The sequence below is a fragment of the Bombyx mori genome, chromosome 10 (genome assembly GCF_030269925.1).
Source record: "Bombyx mori chromosome 10, ASM3026992v2".
In the NCBI taxonomy this organism is placed as follows: Eukaryota; Metazoa; Arthropoda; class Insecta; order Lepidoptera; family Bombycidae; genus Bombyx; species Bombyx mori.
Window position 1 is genome coordinate 2593936 of NC_085116.1, and position 16690 is coordinate 2610625.

Here is a 16690-nt window from a genome sequence, read left to right on the forward strand (position 1 = left end):
TGAGAGGCTATTTCAGCTTCGCCTTGACGAGTAGGTGAGCTCATGGGGCTCGAACCGGGAGTGTTGCTAACACTGGCCCTAGCAAGAGCCGTGCTTCGCAGAATCTACCACCGGATCGTAAACGTGACCCACTGAGAAGATCCGGCGAGAAACTCAGTGGGCTGTGTCTGAGGGTTAATTCACTCGTCGAGCTCTTCGTCGCAAGCGACGGGATCGACGAGGACTGTGACCGGTCCTCACTCCTCACGTTTGTCGCGTGCATTTAAGTGACTACAATGTGGAATGCTTAACGACGAAGGAAAGATCTTCCACCGAGCGGGTGATATTGCTCGGTAGACCGACGGTCCGAATGTTGTTGTTCGGAACCTGTATATATGCTTATCTTGAAAATGTCGTAAGCGAGATTCAGGCGTATGTCAAATATCTTGCATTATATGATGACTACCCGCCACATACAAACCCTATTCTTTACTTTTTGGTGGTTAAACTGCGCCTTAACATATTTGCATACAGGGTGTGAGAAAAACGAAGTGATTTATTTCAAACCGTTGAATTGAAAAGAAAAACGGTTGAGTAATTACCGTACAACGAACATTTTGTTTTGATATATTAAAAAAAAAACATCTCGAAACCTTCTGGTCTGCTTCGTCTCCGTGCACTGCTGAAAGAGATTTCAATTTGAAATGAACAGTCAACTGTCAAATTTAATGAGAATCATTATTGTTTACATAAATAAGTACTGAAAATCAAGTACGACTAATTTGCAAAGCGAATCCCCTGTGTTACATTTATTAATGTATCAATTGACGGGCGAGGAGGAAACTTCTTGAGTTAAGCCGCTCTGCTAGTGATTTAATTTGGAAAAATTATTTAGTATCTGTGAGGGAATAAACGACACTGGCCTAAATTTTTTTTTTTATTGCTTAGTTGAGTGGACGAGCTCACAGCTCAACTGGTGTTAAGTGGTTACTGGAGCCCATGGACATCTACAACGTAAATGCGCCACCCACCTTGAGATATAAGTTCTTAGGTCTCAGTATAGTTACAACGGCTACCCCACCCTTCAAACCGAAACGCATTACTGCTTCACGGCAGAAATAGGCAGGGTGGTGGTACCTACTAAGTGAAATAGTTTCGTCCACTTCGGTCGCTAGTACTAAGAAATATTATCCTCATCAGGGAAGAGCCGTTCTCGCAATGCGGCAAAGTCCTGAACTTGGACAAGTGGCGGCACATTTGCTTGGAGAAGATCTGCGAGTGCACCGACCTCGTCGTCAACGGCACCAAGCGCACCGAGGAGCAGTGCCGCTGCCTCGTGCTGCAGCAGATGGCGGCCGAGTGCCTCGCGGCAGACGCCGGCGTCGACCTCGCCTCCTGGAGGCTCATGATGGACTGTCGTGAGTGTTTCGTTTATTTTCCACTCTCCTACTCTTTCATTAGTCTTGAGAGGCTATTTCAGCTTCACCCTAACGTGTAGATGAGCTCGCGGGGCTCAAACCGGAGTGTTGCTAACACTGGCCCTAGCTAGAGCCGTGCTTCGCAGAATCTACCACCGGGTCGGAAACGCGATCCACTGAGAAGATCCGATGAGAAACTCAGTGGGCTGTGTCTGTGGGGAACTCTTTCATATCGAGGGGCGAAACGCTATATGGCTTAAGCGACATTTTTGCAACTTTACAAGAGAGCTCTTTGAAGTTTAAAATTTAGAAAAAATATCAATCATACTGTTACGCGCTGGTGTTCGGAATAAGGAAAAAATTCTACCGAAGTATAAATTAAAATTGTATTAACACTTAGAACATTCACAGAACAGTTTGAAATTCTTAATTCACTTCGAGTCTTATCCTTTAGGCCACGACAACTTCACAAGATAGTTTAATAAGTAGTAACAAAAATTGTCTATATGAAACGTGGATTTGTTACAGCGGCGGACTGTCCCCCGCCGCTGGTGCACTACGACTGCTACCGCAAGCGATGCGAGGAGACGTGCGCGCCCTACCCGAACGCCGCGCGCGCCTGCCCCGCGCAGGAGGGACAGTGCTCGCCGGGCTGCTACTGCCCCGACGGGAAGCTTCGGAAGGGAGACCAGTGCGTGCTGCCAGCGGACTGCTTGGACTGTGAGTTCTTCTCTTTATAACCCGTTGAACTACGCAATTTGTTATGCAACGTTCTAGTCTCTAGAGCTCTAGCTGGTGGTAGGACCTCTTGTGAGTCCGCACGGGTAGGTACCACCTCCCTGCCTATTTCAGCCGTGAAGCAGTAATGCGTTTCGGTTTGAAGGATGGGGCAGCCGTTGTAACTATACTGAGACCTTAGAACTTATATCTCAAGGTGCGTGGCGCATTTACGTTGTAGATGTCTATGGGCTCCAGTAACCACTTAACACCAGGTGGGCTGTGAGCTCGTCCACTCATCTAAGCAATATAAAAAATAACTTACCTATATATACTAGGAAGAATAAAAAGTAGTGAGAATGAGACAGAATATAATGACTATTGATAACATAATAATTTATTTTTCTAATAAGTCTTCGAGTCTCTCTACATACCGAGTCCAGCACCTTTCCAAGGCTTCAATCCCTTTCAAAAAAAAGTTTTGTCTTGGTCCTGCAAAAAGCTCTCCACGGCATCCATCACCTCGTTATCGCCTTCGTACCTGTTTTCCCTTAAGTATTCTTTCAACTTTGGGAACATATAAAAATCGCTAGGCGCCAGATCTGGTGAACAAGGGGAATGGTCAACCAATTCGAAGCCAGCTTGCTGAATGGCAGCCATCGCAACTGCCGACCTGTGCGCGGCTGCATTGTCGGGATGAAACAGCACACCCCTTCGAAGTTTCCCTCTCCTTTTCTCTGTGATGGCATTCCTCAACTTGGAAATTAAATCTGCATAATATTGGCCTGTAATAGTGGCTCACGCTCCAGGCAATCAATCAACAATATCCTTTTGAGTCCCAAAATATTGAGGCCATAACCTTGCCAGTCGATGCCACGACACGAAACCTCTTCGGGGTCGGTGATAATGGCCGTTTCCATTGCGAAGATTGCTGGTTTGTCTCGGGATCAAAATGATGGACCCATGTTTCGTCCATTTTTACGAAACGAGACAAAAAGTTTTCAGAATCTTCTTGAAACTTGCCCAACATGTCGAATGCCAACAAAATGTCAAGTCGATTTTGTTTCTGACTGTCGGTTAACGTTCTCGGCATCCATCTTGCGGAAACTTTTCTCATATTCAAAGATTGTTTCAATATGAATTGAATACTTCCATATGAAATGCCCATTTCTTGTATTAAGTATCGGATGGTAACTCTTCGATCGCTCAATACAATTTTCTCGACTATCGCAACATTTTCTTGGGTGGCTGACGTCGATGGACGGCCGCAACGATGTTCGTCTTCCGTGCTCGTTCTCCCCACTCGAAATCGAGAAGCCCACCTTGCGACAGTGGAATACGGCAGAGCAGACTCTCCTAATGTTGCTTCCAAATCGCAATGAATATCTTTCGTCGTTAACTTTTTTAAGCAGAGATATTTAATAGCGGCTTGCACTTCGTTTTTATCCATTTTCGAAAACACGTCCGGACACAAAGCAAAGAAATGACTACGTTCTATTGTCAAAGGCTATTTATTGCCTTTGACAATAGAACCATAATAATGTTCAAACTTATAATTTAAATTAATTATGGTCTAATTTCGACTACTGGGCGACCACTAGTTCAATACAATTGATTGGATCATACATCCTAGAATTAGCAAATTTCTCCTATTCTGGATGTGGTCAGCATAATATTGCACCTATTTTAATATGATTTTTTTTAATGAATTTATTTTGATTAGGATATCAATGTAGAAATTAATGGAAAGATTAAGCTCCAAAAGCTTTTGCTGAAACGTGTATCCTGATTTTGAAGATCTCAAGTTCTAGAACTATGTTCTTTCTGTCCAGGCACGTGTACAGGAGTCGGTACACCAGCTAAGTACACTACCTTTGAGGGCGACGACCTTCCCTTCTTGGGCAACTGTACCTACCTCGCCTCCAGAGACAGAAACCAAACTGGAGAACATAAATATCAGGTAAACTGTTCGAAATGAATTACGTTTTTAACTAATATATTATAAATTTACATAATAAGACTAGCTGTACCTGTCCGCTTCGCTGGGCATTTAAAATTAACATATTATTATTTCTCACCCCCACAAAGATTCTCATAATTAACGCCCTCGCAACTGGTCCCTACACCAGTCCAACACTCATATAAATATTAGCCTATCTATTAAGTACGTGTATTTTCTACATAGATACCAAGTTTCAAGTCAATCGGATGCATGGTTCAGTACTTATAACGGAACATCCGTAAAAACCACTGTAGATTTATATATTAACCTATAGATTTTATTTATTTTTTAATCCCTATACTGATCCATTTAAAGGCGTCGTTTAACAAAAACATCTGCTTTCGGATGGTCAAATGATGATGGTATGTCTAAGACTTCACAGATGGCCCACGCGCGCCCAGCCGTAGTCACATGTCTATGTGCAAGTCTGTAGCATCAGATATATGTTCTATTCCAGGTGTACGCTACGAACGGCCCGTGCGATGATAACGCTAATATTGTGTGCACTAAGATTGTGCATCTCATATACGAGAAGAATGTTATCCATATTAGCAAGGATCCCACAACCAAAAAGGTAATTATTGTATTTTAGAAAAGAAAAAAAACATTTTGTTTGTTTTGGTTGCTGTCTAAGCATTCTACCATAAATTGCATTTCATATTGTGTTTGTTATGATGTCTCATTCCATTATGCGGTATTGTGATGACATAGATTCATGCAAATGATTTAACAATTTATAATTATTGGGGTTGGTTCTGTAGTTTTGTTTTTGTCTTACATTTAGAACGCAATCGATAGGATTTTGGGCAAATTGGTTATTTGGTGGGAACTCACCTTAGGTCTGTTTCATTGTAGGTATAATAATATTTCCAGCACCACTCTTTTCTACTTTTTATTACACTTTTATAAACACTTTCAGTAGTTCAATTTGAATTAATTAGCTTGAGACTTAATATATCACTATTTTTCGCGATCGCATAATATTGGTGTGCACGATTCAAAAGACAACTTTATAATAATCTTTTTTTTTCAAAATACGGTGCGATAGGTATGGTAAAGCATAATAGGCATCATACCCAATCCTATAGACCGAATGGTAAACAGTCGACGTTGCCCTAAGCACGTCATTACGGATCCTCACGATCCACTAACGGTGCTTTTAGGTACCACAAGCACCGGTCCGTCCTCGTCGAACCCGTCGCTTGCGATGAACGGCTCAACGAGTAAAATAACCCATAGACACAGTCCACTGAGTTTCTCGCCAGATCTTTTCAGCGAGTCGCGTTTCCGATCCGGGGCTAGATTCTGCGAAGCACTGCTCTAGCTAGGGCCAGTGTTAGCAACACTCCAGTTTGAGCTATGATCTCAACTACATGTTAGGTTGAAGCTGAAATAGCCTCTCAAGACTATCAGCATAGGCAGAAAAAAAAGCATAATAGGCATTGATATAAGAGAGAAAGGAACGAAGCTATCATCGATGCGCTCTCAATTCCGTTCAAAAATATTTTTAAGCGATGTATCCTTTGCAGATAGCGTAAACAAATAATGTTAATTTTTTCTGGCTTTTAAATTTCAACAGCTTCGTACAGTGATAGGGAAGACCGCGGTGTTCAAGTATCCGGTTAAGGAGAACTGGGGCACCATCAGCTTGCTCAACGGACAGGATGTCTCCGTCACCCTGCCGGATATACACGTGGAGGTATGTGTACAGAGTGCTCCACATATGCCCCGCTTCGAGGGAGGATATTGGACATTTGTAATTTTACCGCATAAAATATCATTGATAAAAACAAACTACATTATGTAACGTTATCGCAGAAAATATTCCGATTCTATTTGAATGAAAAGATAGATGTTCTTAAATATGAATGGAGAAAAAAATCTTTCGGCGAGTGGATGTTATTTGGCCGGAATTGGACACATGCAAACATATCTTATAAATGTCGTTAGCGCGATACAGATTGTATAAAATAAAAATTAAAATATCTTTTACCCGAATGAACCACACATTTTCTATACTTAAATCTTTTTTGCTGGTGGTAGGACCTTATGCCTAATAAAAAAAATTAGAATTCTGCACTCCTTCTCTTTAATCTCTATAAGTGTGGGAAATTACACACTACTCCGTCCGCGTGATTTTCTTAAATAGGGATACAAAATGTTTGCTTCACGTATTAATTGATATATTGATATATGGAATGTTTCAATTAGCTGACAGTGTCGCAACTGAACCTGGAATTCGCCGTCCGCGTGCCGACCTTCCTGTACGGGAACCGAACTGAGGGTCTGTGCGGAGTGTGCGCCGGCTACCAGGACTTCCTCGTCACCAGCAACGGAACTGTCACCGATGACTTCGACTTGGTCTGTACTCATTCAACTAAGATAACTCCAGCTATTTTAATGTACATCGGCAATCAACTGTTCTCGTCGAACCCGTCGCTTGCGACGAAGGTCTCGACGAGTAAATTAACCCTCAGACACAGCCCACTGAGTTTCTCGCCGGATCTTCTCAGCGGGTCGCGTTTCCGATCCGGTGGTAGATTCTGCGAAGCACGACTCTTGCTAGAGTTCATGCTAGCAACGTCGTCAGGTTTGAGCCCCGTGATCTCAACTACTAGCTAAGGTTACGCTGAAATAGCCTCGCAAGGCTTAGGTAGGGAAAAAAAAACACCGCAAAATAAATCCAGTCTCCTACCTTGAGGCTTGAGGTCGAAGTCCGAATTATGCTATAATACCCGTAGTTTCATTTTTCAAGTTATAGGCAGGAACAGGCCAGATGGAGGTAGCCCTTTAAGGGCAAGTAGGAGGTTGGCTCTGTTGCTAGCCTGGAGGGGCTATTTTGACTTCACTTTGATTTGTTGGCGAGTTCACGGGGCTCAGCCTGAAAGAGTTTGCTAACATGTACCATACAAAGAGCTGTGCTTCGTTTAATTCACCATACCGCAGTAGAGTTCATCCATACTACCTGGAGCCACAGTGTCCACAGTGCGTTTCCAGAGACCTTTTCTGCCACGTACCATCCGGCTTTGGAATGAGTTCCCTTTCACGGTGTTTCCCGAGCGCTATTACATGTCCTTGTTCAAAGGAGGCTTGTGAAGAGTACTTAAGGTAGGCAATAGCTTGGCTCTGCCCCTAACATTGCTGATGTCCATGGGCGACGGTATCCACTCATCATCAGGTGGGACGTGTGCTCGTCTGCCTACAAGGGCAATAAAAAAAACCTAATCGTGTGAGCTAACGATGTGTATACCACTTTACATCTCTGCTTGGGAAGCCGTACCAATGAAAACTTGTGTTCTGATGTGTGGTTCCAGTACGGCAAGAGCTGGCAAGCGTCACCCGAGAAGCTGACGGAGCTGGAGGTGCCGAGCGACGAGCAGTGTGACGCGCCGCCCCCGCCCGCCCCCTGCACGCCGCCCCCGCCCGACAACAACACCTGCTACCACCTGTACAACGCTGACAGATTCGGAGCCGTGAGTCCTTTTGCCTCCTCGTCTAAACGCCTTTGCTACACCTTCATCAATCGCATCGAAAAAGAAAGCAGGTAGAATCTATCATCGGTATTTCTTTTCACGCAGTTCCTATTTATAATGTAGGAATAAAATACACCGCATCGGTGCAGACGTTTCTTGCCCCAAAGCTTTACCAGACTACATAAAGAGACGATGTGCTTAATATATTTTAAATTAACAACAACAGTGTACTACTACCTTCTTATATCATATTGTTATGTTTATAGAAAATTTGAAACTCAAATGCACTTTACGGATTTTTTTAGGGAAACAGCTTCTTAAATCAATGACGTAATCTTTTTTCTCCTACCGACGCCGAAAATTCGGTTTTCGTCCCGCTGTACAGGGAGGAAAGTCTAACTTTTTCTCCCTGGGTACTGAAAAGTGCGCATGCGCGTTAGTGTCTACGTCTGTTCTCACGCACCTAAAATTCTCCGCCATTGTTGTGCTCCGGTAATTATGCAATTAGTAGTAGTTTATTTAAAAATTTAAAAACAGTTAAATTGTTTTTTTATGTGTGCCAACCAATGCCAATTTTTTATGAGGGCTTCGCCCCTGGACCCCGGCTCGGTACTCCACGGGTGCTAAGTTTTTTACAATGTCGAACTTTCGGCCTGGTAAGAGAAAAATAGTATGTGCACCGCGGGAAAAAAGTTGGTCATCTCATCCCACGTGTTTGCCACCCTTGCACAATGTGGTATTTCATATAGCATTCAAATATTTATGTAGTGTATGTGTTCGTATTAAAATTGTATGTTGTAAGAATTTTGGAACTACTACGTTCTCAAATAGGCCTTTTGCGCGCTTGGATTTGTTTGTAAGAGTTTTAGCAACAGCGATCTGTATGTGAGCAGTGCCACGCGCTGGTGGAGCCGCAGCCGTACGTGGAGTCGTGCGAGGCGGACGAGTGCGGCGGGCGCGGTCCGTGCGACGCGCTGCAGCGATACGCGGCCGCTTGTGCCGAGCTCGGCCTATGTCTGCCGGACTGGCGGCGGGAACTCTGCCCCTATCCTTGGTCAGTATACCCGTCTGAGTGTGAGAGCCGTGTCGTCCCAGGCGAGGTCACGCCCCTCCTCCTCCTCTCGCCGTTTTCCTCATTACTGAGGGTCGTGACTCCCCCGCTGCATCAGTTTCTCCCGTACGATTTCCCTCCATCTGCTGCGATCCTTAGCTTCATGAAGGGCATTGTGGAAGTTGATGTTTAGAGAAGATCGTATTTGGTCCGACTATGTCGTGGGACTGCGTCCTCTGGGACGTTTGCCATCTACCTTTCCTGTCACCATCAGCTATTCTAGATTGTGACCCTCTTTACGAGCAATATGTCCAAGGCCATGCCCCACCGAAGGACAAATGATTATCAGATCCCCTAGACATTACTAACGGAAATGACGTCCCTAACTTTGAGATATGGGGCCAAACTCTCAAGCTGCTAAGCCCCTACAAACAGGGAATTATGATTGCTTTAAAGCAGAAATAGGAAGTATGGTGTTCCTATGTGTACCTACTCTTGTCGGGTTATATATTCATATTGGATGTTTCTGGAATAATATAATCCTGTTTATAGTGTGGATGGCGCTAGACTGATTTCGCTGAATGTAGATCTATTTAAAATATTTAGTTAAGAACTAGAAACGTGTGACCAGGATTCGCAGATATAAAACATATTTTTTTTAATTCTACCCTCAAATTAAAATCGGCAGTGAGGAACCGTTCGTGTACCGAGCGTGCGTGGACTGCGAGAGGACGTGCGACAACTACGAGCAGTTGCAGACCAGCCCGGAGAAGTGCACCAACAAACCCGTCGAAGGATGTTTCTGTCCCGAAGGAAAGGTCGGTCGACTTTGTGAACGTTCCTTTAACATTACAATAACGAATCGACGAACTGTGATCAGTGTGCTTAGGGCGATTTTTCTAACGTTCTCGATAGCTTTTTTTTTCCTACCTATGCTGATAGCCTTGAGAGGCTATGTCAGTTTCGCCCTAAGGTGTGTAGGTGAGCTCACGGGGCTCAAACCGGAGTGTTGCTAACACTGACCCTAGCAAGAGCAGTGCTTCGCAGAATCTACCACCGGATCGGAAACGCGACCCACTGAGAAGATCCGACAAGAAACTCAGTGGGCTGTGTCTATGGGTTAATTCGCTCGTCGAGCCCTTCGTCGCAAGCCACGGGTTCGACGAGGACGGTGACCGGACTCGATAGCGTTAAAATTAGCTCATATTTGTATCGGGATCGTTTGCGTACGTTTGCCGCTAGGGGCGCTGTTCCAACTGCATACAAAATCGGGTTAACTTTTACGCTATCGAGAACATCAAAAAACTCGCACTAAGCACACTGAACGAACCTTGTGTGTCGGCAGGTGCGCGTGAACAGCACGTGCATAGAGCCCGGCAAGTGCTTCCCGTGCGGCGTCGACGGACACTACGCGGGCGACGAGTGGCAGGTCAGACACGCGACGGTTTGATCAAAATCGATGCTGAGGCTTTAGGAAACGAAGGAATCTAGGATTTCAGTGGTGCGCTCGTAACGAGTGATAGCACCAAATATACGCGCCCATTTTTTTCAAAACCTTCGATAGTGACATCAACAGTGAAGACCGTCAACCGACTTAGGTTTTAAGTTGGAAAACGAGCCTCGAATTGAGAACTCCTTCGTTTCCCAAAAGCTGTTCGCAATAACAAAATAGTTAGGTTTTTGACTCTACCAGTGGTCGGCAACCTTGTCATCCAAAACAGCCAAAATTAAAATAACTAAAACTTATTCAAAGTGAAAGTTTACTTATGTTATTTGTTTTTTACTTACTATACAAATGTTTACTCTGACAAGGCAAGATAATAAGTAATATTCCGAGTCTGAACTAAACATTTCACGGAAGAGCCGATTAATGCTCTATATGAATTATAATTATTAGATAGAATGATAGAACAGTAAATACTGTTATGCGCTGGGATTCGGGATAAATAACATTTCACCAAAGTACAACTTATTCAACAACTGTATTCAACACAGAGAACACTTAAACACTTCACAAACACTTTAAAACACTCAACAAACACTTTAAAACTCTCAATTCGCTTGTTCCGCTGCGCTTTAGGTGATCCGTTCGTTGTTTCGCTTCGAGTAGTTTCGATTACTGACTCTGCGCGCCATCTCTACAACGCTTTTATAGCCGATACCTCATCCCTAGAATTATCGAGAATATTCTACACATCTCTAGTATTCGTTTCCGCTATCTGTAAATAGATGGCAATGTACTTCTCGAGCGTTCTGGGTGCTACTAGATCCTTCGATATTCGTTCGACTATTCAGCGATAGATGGCGTTACTCTTTATCGGCGTAACAAGACGTTCATGGGGTACGACCTCATGCCTCAAGTTGTGTGGAGGCTCATCTGTCCATCCTATATGTTTGTCGTAAGTAAGTGTGTGTGTGTGTGTGGGCGTGCAGGAGGACGCGTGCACGTTGTGCGCGTGCGCCCGCAGCCCGGACGGCACGGCGCTGGTCGGCTGCCGCGCCACCAGCTGCGCGCCGCCCGTGTGCGCGCACGGTGAGGACCTGCGCACCGCGCCGCCGCCGCCCGGACAATGCTGCCCGGAATACGACTGTGGTATGTGAGGCCTGTCTACTGCACACTATACTATACTCATCATTTTTTTTCCTGCCTATTCTAGTAACCTCAAAGGGCTATTCTAGATTCGCCGAACTAGTAGGTGAGCTCGCGGGGCTCAAACCGGGAGTGTTGCCACACTGACCCTAGCAAGAGCAGTGCTTCGCAGAATTCATCACCGGATCGGAAACGCGACTCACTGAGAAGATCCGGCGAGAAACTCAGTGGGCTGTGTCTGAGGGTTAATTTACTGGTCGATCCCTTCGTCGCAAGCAACGGGTTCGACGTTCGCAGTGATATCGCTTAACACGCGGCGAGCCGTGATCTGATGCAGATGTAAAATAAATGGTCTTACTTTTATAAATTGAAGGGTGGGACAGCCGTTGTAACTGGGGTAAAATGGGTTCTGGAAACCACTTAACCCCAGTAGGGCTGTGAGCTCGTCCACAATAAAAAATAAAATAAAAAAGGACCGTACACGTCACTCAGTACGGTCACGAAACTAAATCAAATGGGTGTCATTTTACAGTCGCGAAACCCGAGGCACAGTGTAAAGAGACCAAGAAGATTGTTTGCGATTACGGTCAAGTGCTGAAACAGAAGACAAACCCTAGCGGCTGCAAGGAATACTTCTGCGGTGAGCTTATTCGAATAGTCTAATATTATACAGGGATTTTTTTACTGGTGGTAGGACCTCTTGTGAGTCCGCACGGGTAGGTACCACCACCCTGCCTATTTCCGCCGCGAAGCAGTAATGCGTTTCGGTTTGAAGGGTGGGGCAGCCGTTGTAACTATACTTGAGACCTTAGAACTTATATCTCAAGGTGGGTGGCGCATTTAGATTCTAGATGTCTATGGGCTTCAGTAACCACTTAACTCCAGGTGGGCTGCTTCCTACAGACGCTTGTTTTTCTAAACATACCAGTGTTTTTGCGAATCATGATATATCATATTTCATTAAAACATTTCCGTCTTATGGAACATGGACAAAGATGACGACTAAGGACAGTGCGTAACATCATTTGACTCCTCACGACTCGATATCACTAAAAAAAGCGCCTTCGTTTTTTTTTTATTGCCCTTGTAGGCAAACGAGCACACGGCCTACCTGATGGTGGGTGGTTACCGTCGCCCATGGACTTCAACAATGCCAGGGGCAGAGCCAAGCCGCTGCCTACCGCTAAACTAAAGCCGTGAAACTAAAGCCACTACCGTGAAACTAAAGCCACGTTCTTACATCTCAGAATGCAAGCCGTCCAGTGAATGCGAAGTGATTCCTCCGGAGAGTGAGGTGGAGATAGTCGAGGCTGGTATCCATCGCGAGATCGACAACTCTGGATGCTGTCCGCGCGTGTCGCTCGTGTGTCGCCCCGAAACATGTCCAAAGCCACCGCACTGTCCCCAGTTCCAAACCCTCGCCTCTGTCAATATCACCGGCAAGTGCTGTCCGGAATACAAGTGCGGTGAGTATGAGTATTACTATATTTTCACACGTACTTTTCATATGCAGCTCACCAGTTATACAATTTTGTCGATGTCCATGCACAGGATTCTTACTCTAGAAGTAAGCTCTACCAATATTTACGGAGGTCATATGACTGAACCTGACTATACCGCCCATAGAGGCAATATTTTTCGATACAAATCTCAAATTCTCTTTCTAATCTCTAGTTTAATCTATTAATTATAACTTGACCCGATAGTTGAACGTCAAACTGGACGTAACAGAGATCTCTTTGTTTCCAGAACTACCTAAAGACAAGTGCATCGTCACTCTAGAATGGGAGGCGGCTGCTAAAGGCGGCGAGAAGCCACGAGAAAAACCACAAACTGTGCTAAAAGATGTATGAATGTTCTTTATTTATTTAGAACCTTTTGTTTATCACTTACTTGTGAAAATTTCGCAGGGTCTTCGTGTAGTTTCATGGAGCGTTATTATTCTGGACTTCTTATTCTATCTGCATCAAAAGTTAAAAGCGTTAATGCATTTCGTTTGAAGGGTGGGGTAGCCATTGTACTGCAAAACTGAGACTTACAACTCATGTTTCAAGGCGTTGATATTTATGAGCTCTGGTAAGCTTAACTATTTAACACTAGGTGTATATTGTGGACTCCTCAATACTCGTGAACACATTTTAACCTAGGCAATACCTGGTTAGATACCCAAGTACTGCTGGAAAACAGTGCGGCAATGCTTTCGTCGCTATAGTTTTCTTTTATGTAAATCCACATTGTCCGCGTGATAATATCTCTCAGTCAGTGCCAAAAACATAATCCACAAATTCCCAAAAAGAACTTCCATAGCATCACGTCGATCCAGGATATTAGCAACGCAAAAAGAACTATGTTCGTAACTAGGTATACAGTTTATAAACTAGTGAAATAAGCAGAACTGCTGCTAATTTAGATCTTATAATTTAGAACTTAAGGTTACTAATAGCCTGATTTAGATTTTCCAATCCGCTTTGTTTCTTTCAATCCTATGTATCCTCTGGCAGAAAACTTACATATACGCCTTCGGTATTATTATTGCTATGTATAAATCTGTGAGCCAACAATTGGTCTTATCAGAATACACGACTAGCAAACTTGCATCATGCCCACGCACAATGGAGAGGAGCATGAAAAATGTGAAAAAGTCAGATCGACTGAGTAACCGTGTAATAAAAAACAAAATAAAGGTTGTAGACATAGCGTGCAAAATTAGAAGGCTTAAATGGCGTTGGGTAGGGCATATTACTGGTGGTAGGACCTCTTGTGAGTCCGCGCGGGTAGGTACCACTACCTTGCCTATTTCTGCCGTGAAACATAAATGCGTTTCGGTTTGAAGGGTGGGGCAGCCGTTTGTAATTATACTTGAGAACTAAGAACTTGTATCTCAAGGTGGGTGGCGCATTTACGTTGTGGATGTCTATGGGCTCCAGTAACCACTTAACACGAGGTGGGCTGTGAGCTCGTCCACCCATCTAAGCAATAAAAAATAAATAAAGAATAAATATGGTAAGAGGAAAAGACAAATGGAGCAGATTTGTGACACGATGGTATCATAAAAAAGGTAAAAGGGATTGAGGTAGACCGCAAAAAAGATGGGATGACGACATAAAATAAGTAGCAAGTGTCACATGGAACAGAGTGGCTCATGAAATACATGAGTGGAAAATGTTGGAGAAGGCCTTTGTCGATTGACAAACAGATCTACAGAAAATAAGTGAAATTCAATGAAGAGACTAGATTAAAGTTCATATTAAATTTAAGTTTTTCAATATTTAATCATACAAGCGTAATATGGTTCTGAATAAAATGCTATTCATTGATATGTCTGTTATCTGAAGTATCGTTGTCGGTTCAGTTGGAAGCCGTCTGGCTGGACGGTCCGTGCCGGTCGTGCGAGTGCGCGCTGTCCGGCGCGGGTCCGGCGGCGACGTGCGCGGTGTCGGCGTGCCCGGCGGTGGTCAGCTCGGAGCTGTTCGTGCTGGAGCCGCGCCCCGTGCCCTTCGCGTGCTGCCCGGAGCCCGTGCAGGTCGCGTGCAGACACCAGGATAATGTCTACAAGGTACCCTATCTACTTTGTAATAACGATGGAAATCTATTGAGAATTCGTCACGTCATTTCGGATCCTGCCGATCCATTAACGGTGCTTTTATGTACCCGAAGCACCGGTCATCCTTCGACGAGTAAATTAACCCACAGACACAGCCCACTAAGTTTCTTACCGGATCTTCTCAGTGGGTCGCGTTTTCGATCCGGTAGTAGATTCTGCGAAGCACGGCTCTTGCTAGAGTTCGTGTTAGCAACATCGTCAGATTTGAGCCCCTGCCCGTGAGCTCACTTAGTTAAGGTTACGCCGATATGGTATCTCTAGACCATCAGCTTAGGTAAGAAAAAAAAAGATTCGTCTCCCCAATGGCGATACGACTAATACCAATTAAAAGCTCATCGAGTCTATTCATTCTATCATTACGATTTTTTTATAGCCTGTGTAGGCAGATGAGTGTATGGCCCACCTGATGATGAATGGTTACCGTCGCTCATGGACGTCAGCAATGCCAAGAGCAGAGCCAAGGCGTTGCCTACCGACATGTCATTGTATCAGCAAGACTCAATGCTACATTAATTCAGCTAACCACACCCTGGTCTGTGTTGTCTTGCAGGTCGGCGAGAAGTGGAAGTCCCCCACGGACGTGTGCGAGACGTACGAGTGCGCGGCGGACGGCGACGGCAAGCTGCAGCGGCTCGCGGCCGTGCAGCGCTGCGACCAGCACTGCCAGCCCGTGAGTGTCTGAAAATGTCTGGTCTGAATATTAAGGGGAGACAAATATAATATTTTGTTGGATTTTTATCGAAAGACACAAATTATATGGTACTAGCGGACCCGGTAAACGTTGTCCTGCATATATAAAATGAATGAATGAATGCATACACAACAATTCATTCAAGTCGATCCAGCCGCTTAGTTGCAGTATAGTTAAATAACCTAGACACCGACTGCAGCGCCATCTGCCGGGCTGATTTGTGAATCCAAACCATCCAGAGCGCCATCTAAACGCAAACAAAAAAATTATTCAAATCGGTCCAGCCGTTTAGGGGGAATTCAGTGACATACACACGTACATTATACTTATATACATATAAAGATATGCGAGCGATAATTTTGTTTTATCATTTGTGTTCGTTGTGCTCTAGTGTAGTAATATGCTTTTGTGAACATGCACCTCATGTGCCCAGGGTTGGAAATACGTCCCGGCTGAAGCCGATAGCGGTCAGTGCTGTGGGAAGTGCGAGCCCGTGGCCTGCGTGGTGGATGGAGAGGAGAAGCCAATAGGCGAGAAGTGGACGTCCTCGGACTTCTGCACGAACTTCACCTGCGTGAACCTCAATGGCACCGTGCGTATATATTAACGAAAATAATTTATTCCAGCGACCACCTCGGCCCCCGCCCGGCGACGGCTGTCACACTGTTACCTGTGGTGTAGTTAGGTGTGCCACGAGCTCGTAGACTCGTCTGCGGCAAGGGACCCCCAAGCGAGAGGTTGCCTGATGGCAGAATTTCCAACGACTACAATAAAATTTAGGCGAACACTGGCTAAAAATATATTAAAACAAAATATTTTTAGTTATTTTGTGTAAATAAGAACTTCTAGTTTCAAAGACAAGCCCAAAAAAGAATTTAAAAAAAGTTCATTCAATTTTAACTCTGCTTCCACACAGCTCCAAGTCCAAAGCTCGAATGAGACTTGCCCGGAGATATCGGATGCTGAACGGAAGCAGTTCGTGCTGAAGGAGCAGAAGGTCCCAGGGAAGTGCTGCCCCAAGATCGAACGTGAGGCGTGTCGAGTGGGAGATCAGATATACCAGGTAGCTTATGAGTAGGCAGCGGCTTGGCTCTGCCCATGGCATTGCTGAAGTCCATGGGCGACGGTAACCACTCACCATCAGGTGGGCCGTATACTCTTCTGC

General features: G+C 44.7%; 1 protein-coding gene across 1 annotated transcript in view; it reads left to right on the forward strand.

Moving 5' to 3' along the window:
- The window catches only part of LOC101735937 (hemocytin-like), a 98331-nt gene that overhangs the window by 75028 nt on the left and 6613 nt on the right, over positions 1–16690 (forward strand). The window contains exons 53-70 of the mRNA XM_062670358.1: positions 1180–1397; positions 1926–2117; positions 3947–4074; positions 4574–4690; positions 5696–5815; positions 6328–6477; positions 7431–7589; positions 8483–8643; positions 9329–9458; positions 9986–10069; positions 11074–11233; positions 11763–11870; positions 12478–12696; positions 12980–13077; positions 14583–14786; positions 15385–15504; positions 15959–16117; positions 16442–16588. Coding sequence (XP_062526342.1) covers positions 1180–1397; positions 1926–2117; positions 3947–4074; positions 4574–4690; positions 5696–5815; positions 6328–6477; positions 7431–7589; positions 8483–8643; positions 9329–9458; positions 9986–10069; positions 11074–11233; positions 11763–11870; positions 12478–12696; positions 12980–13077; positions 14583–14786; positions 15385–15504; positions 15959–16117; positions 16442–16588 — 2674 coding nt within the window. The remainder of the gene's footprint in view (positions 1–1179; positions 1398–1925; positions 2118–3946; positions 4075–4573; positions 4691–5695; positions 5816–6327; positions 6478–7430; positions 7590–8482; positions 8644–9328; positions 9459–9985; positions 10070–11073; positions 11234–11762; positions 11871–12477; positions 12697–12979; positions 13078–14582; positions 14787–15384; positions 15505–15958; positions 16118–16441; positions 16589–16690) is intronic.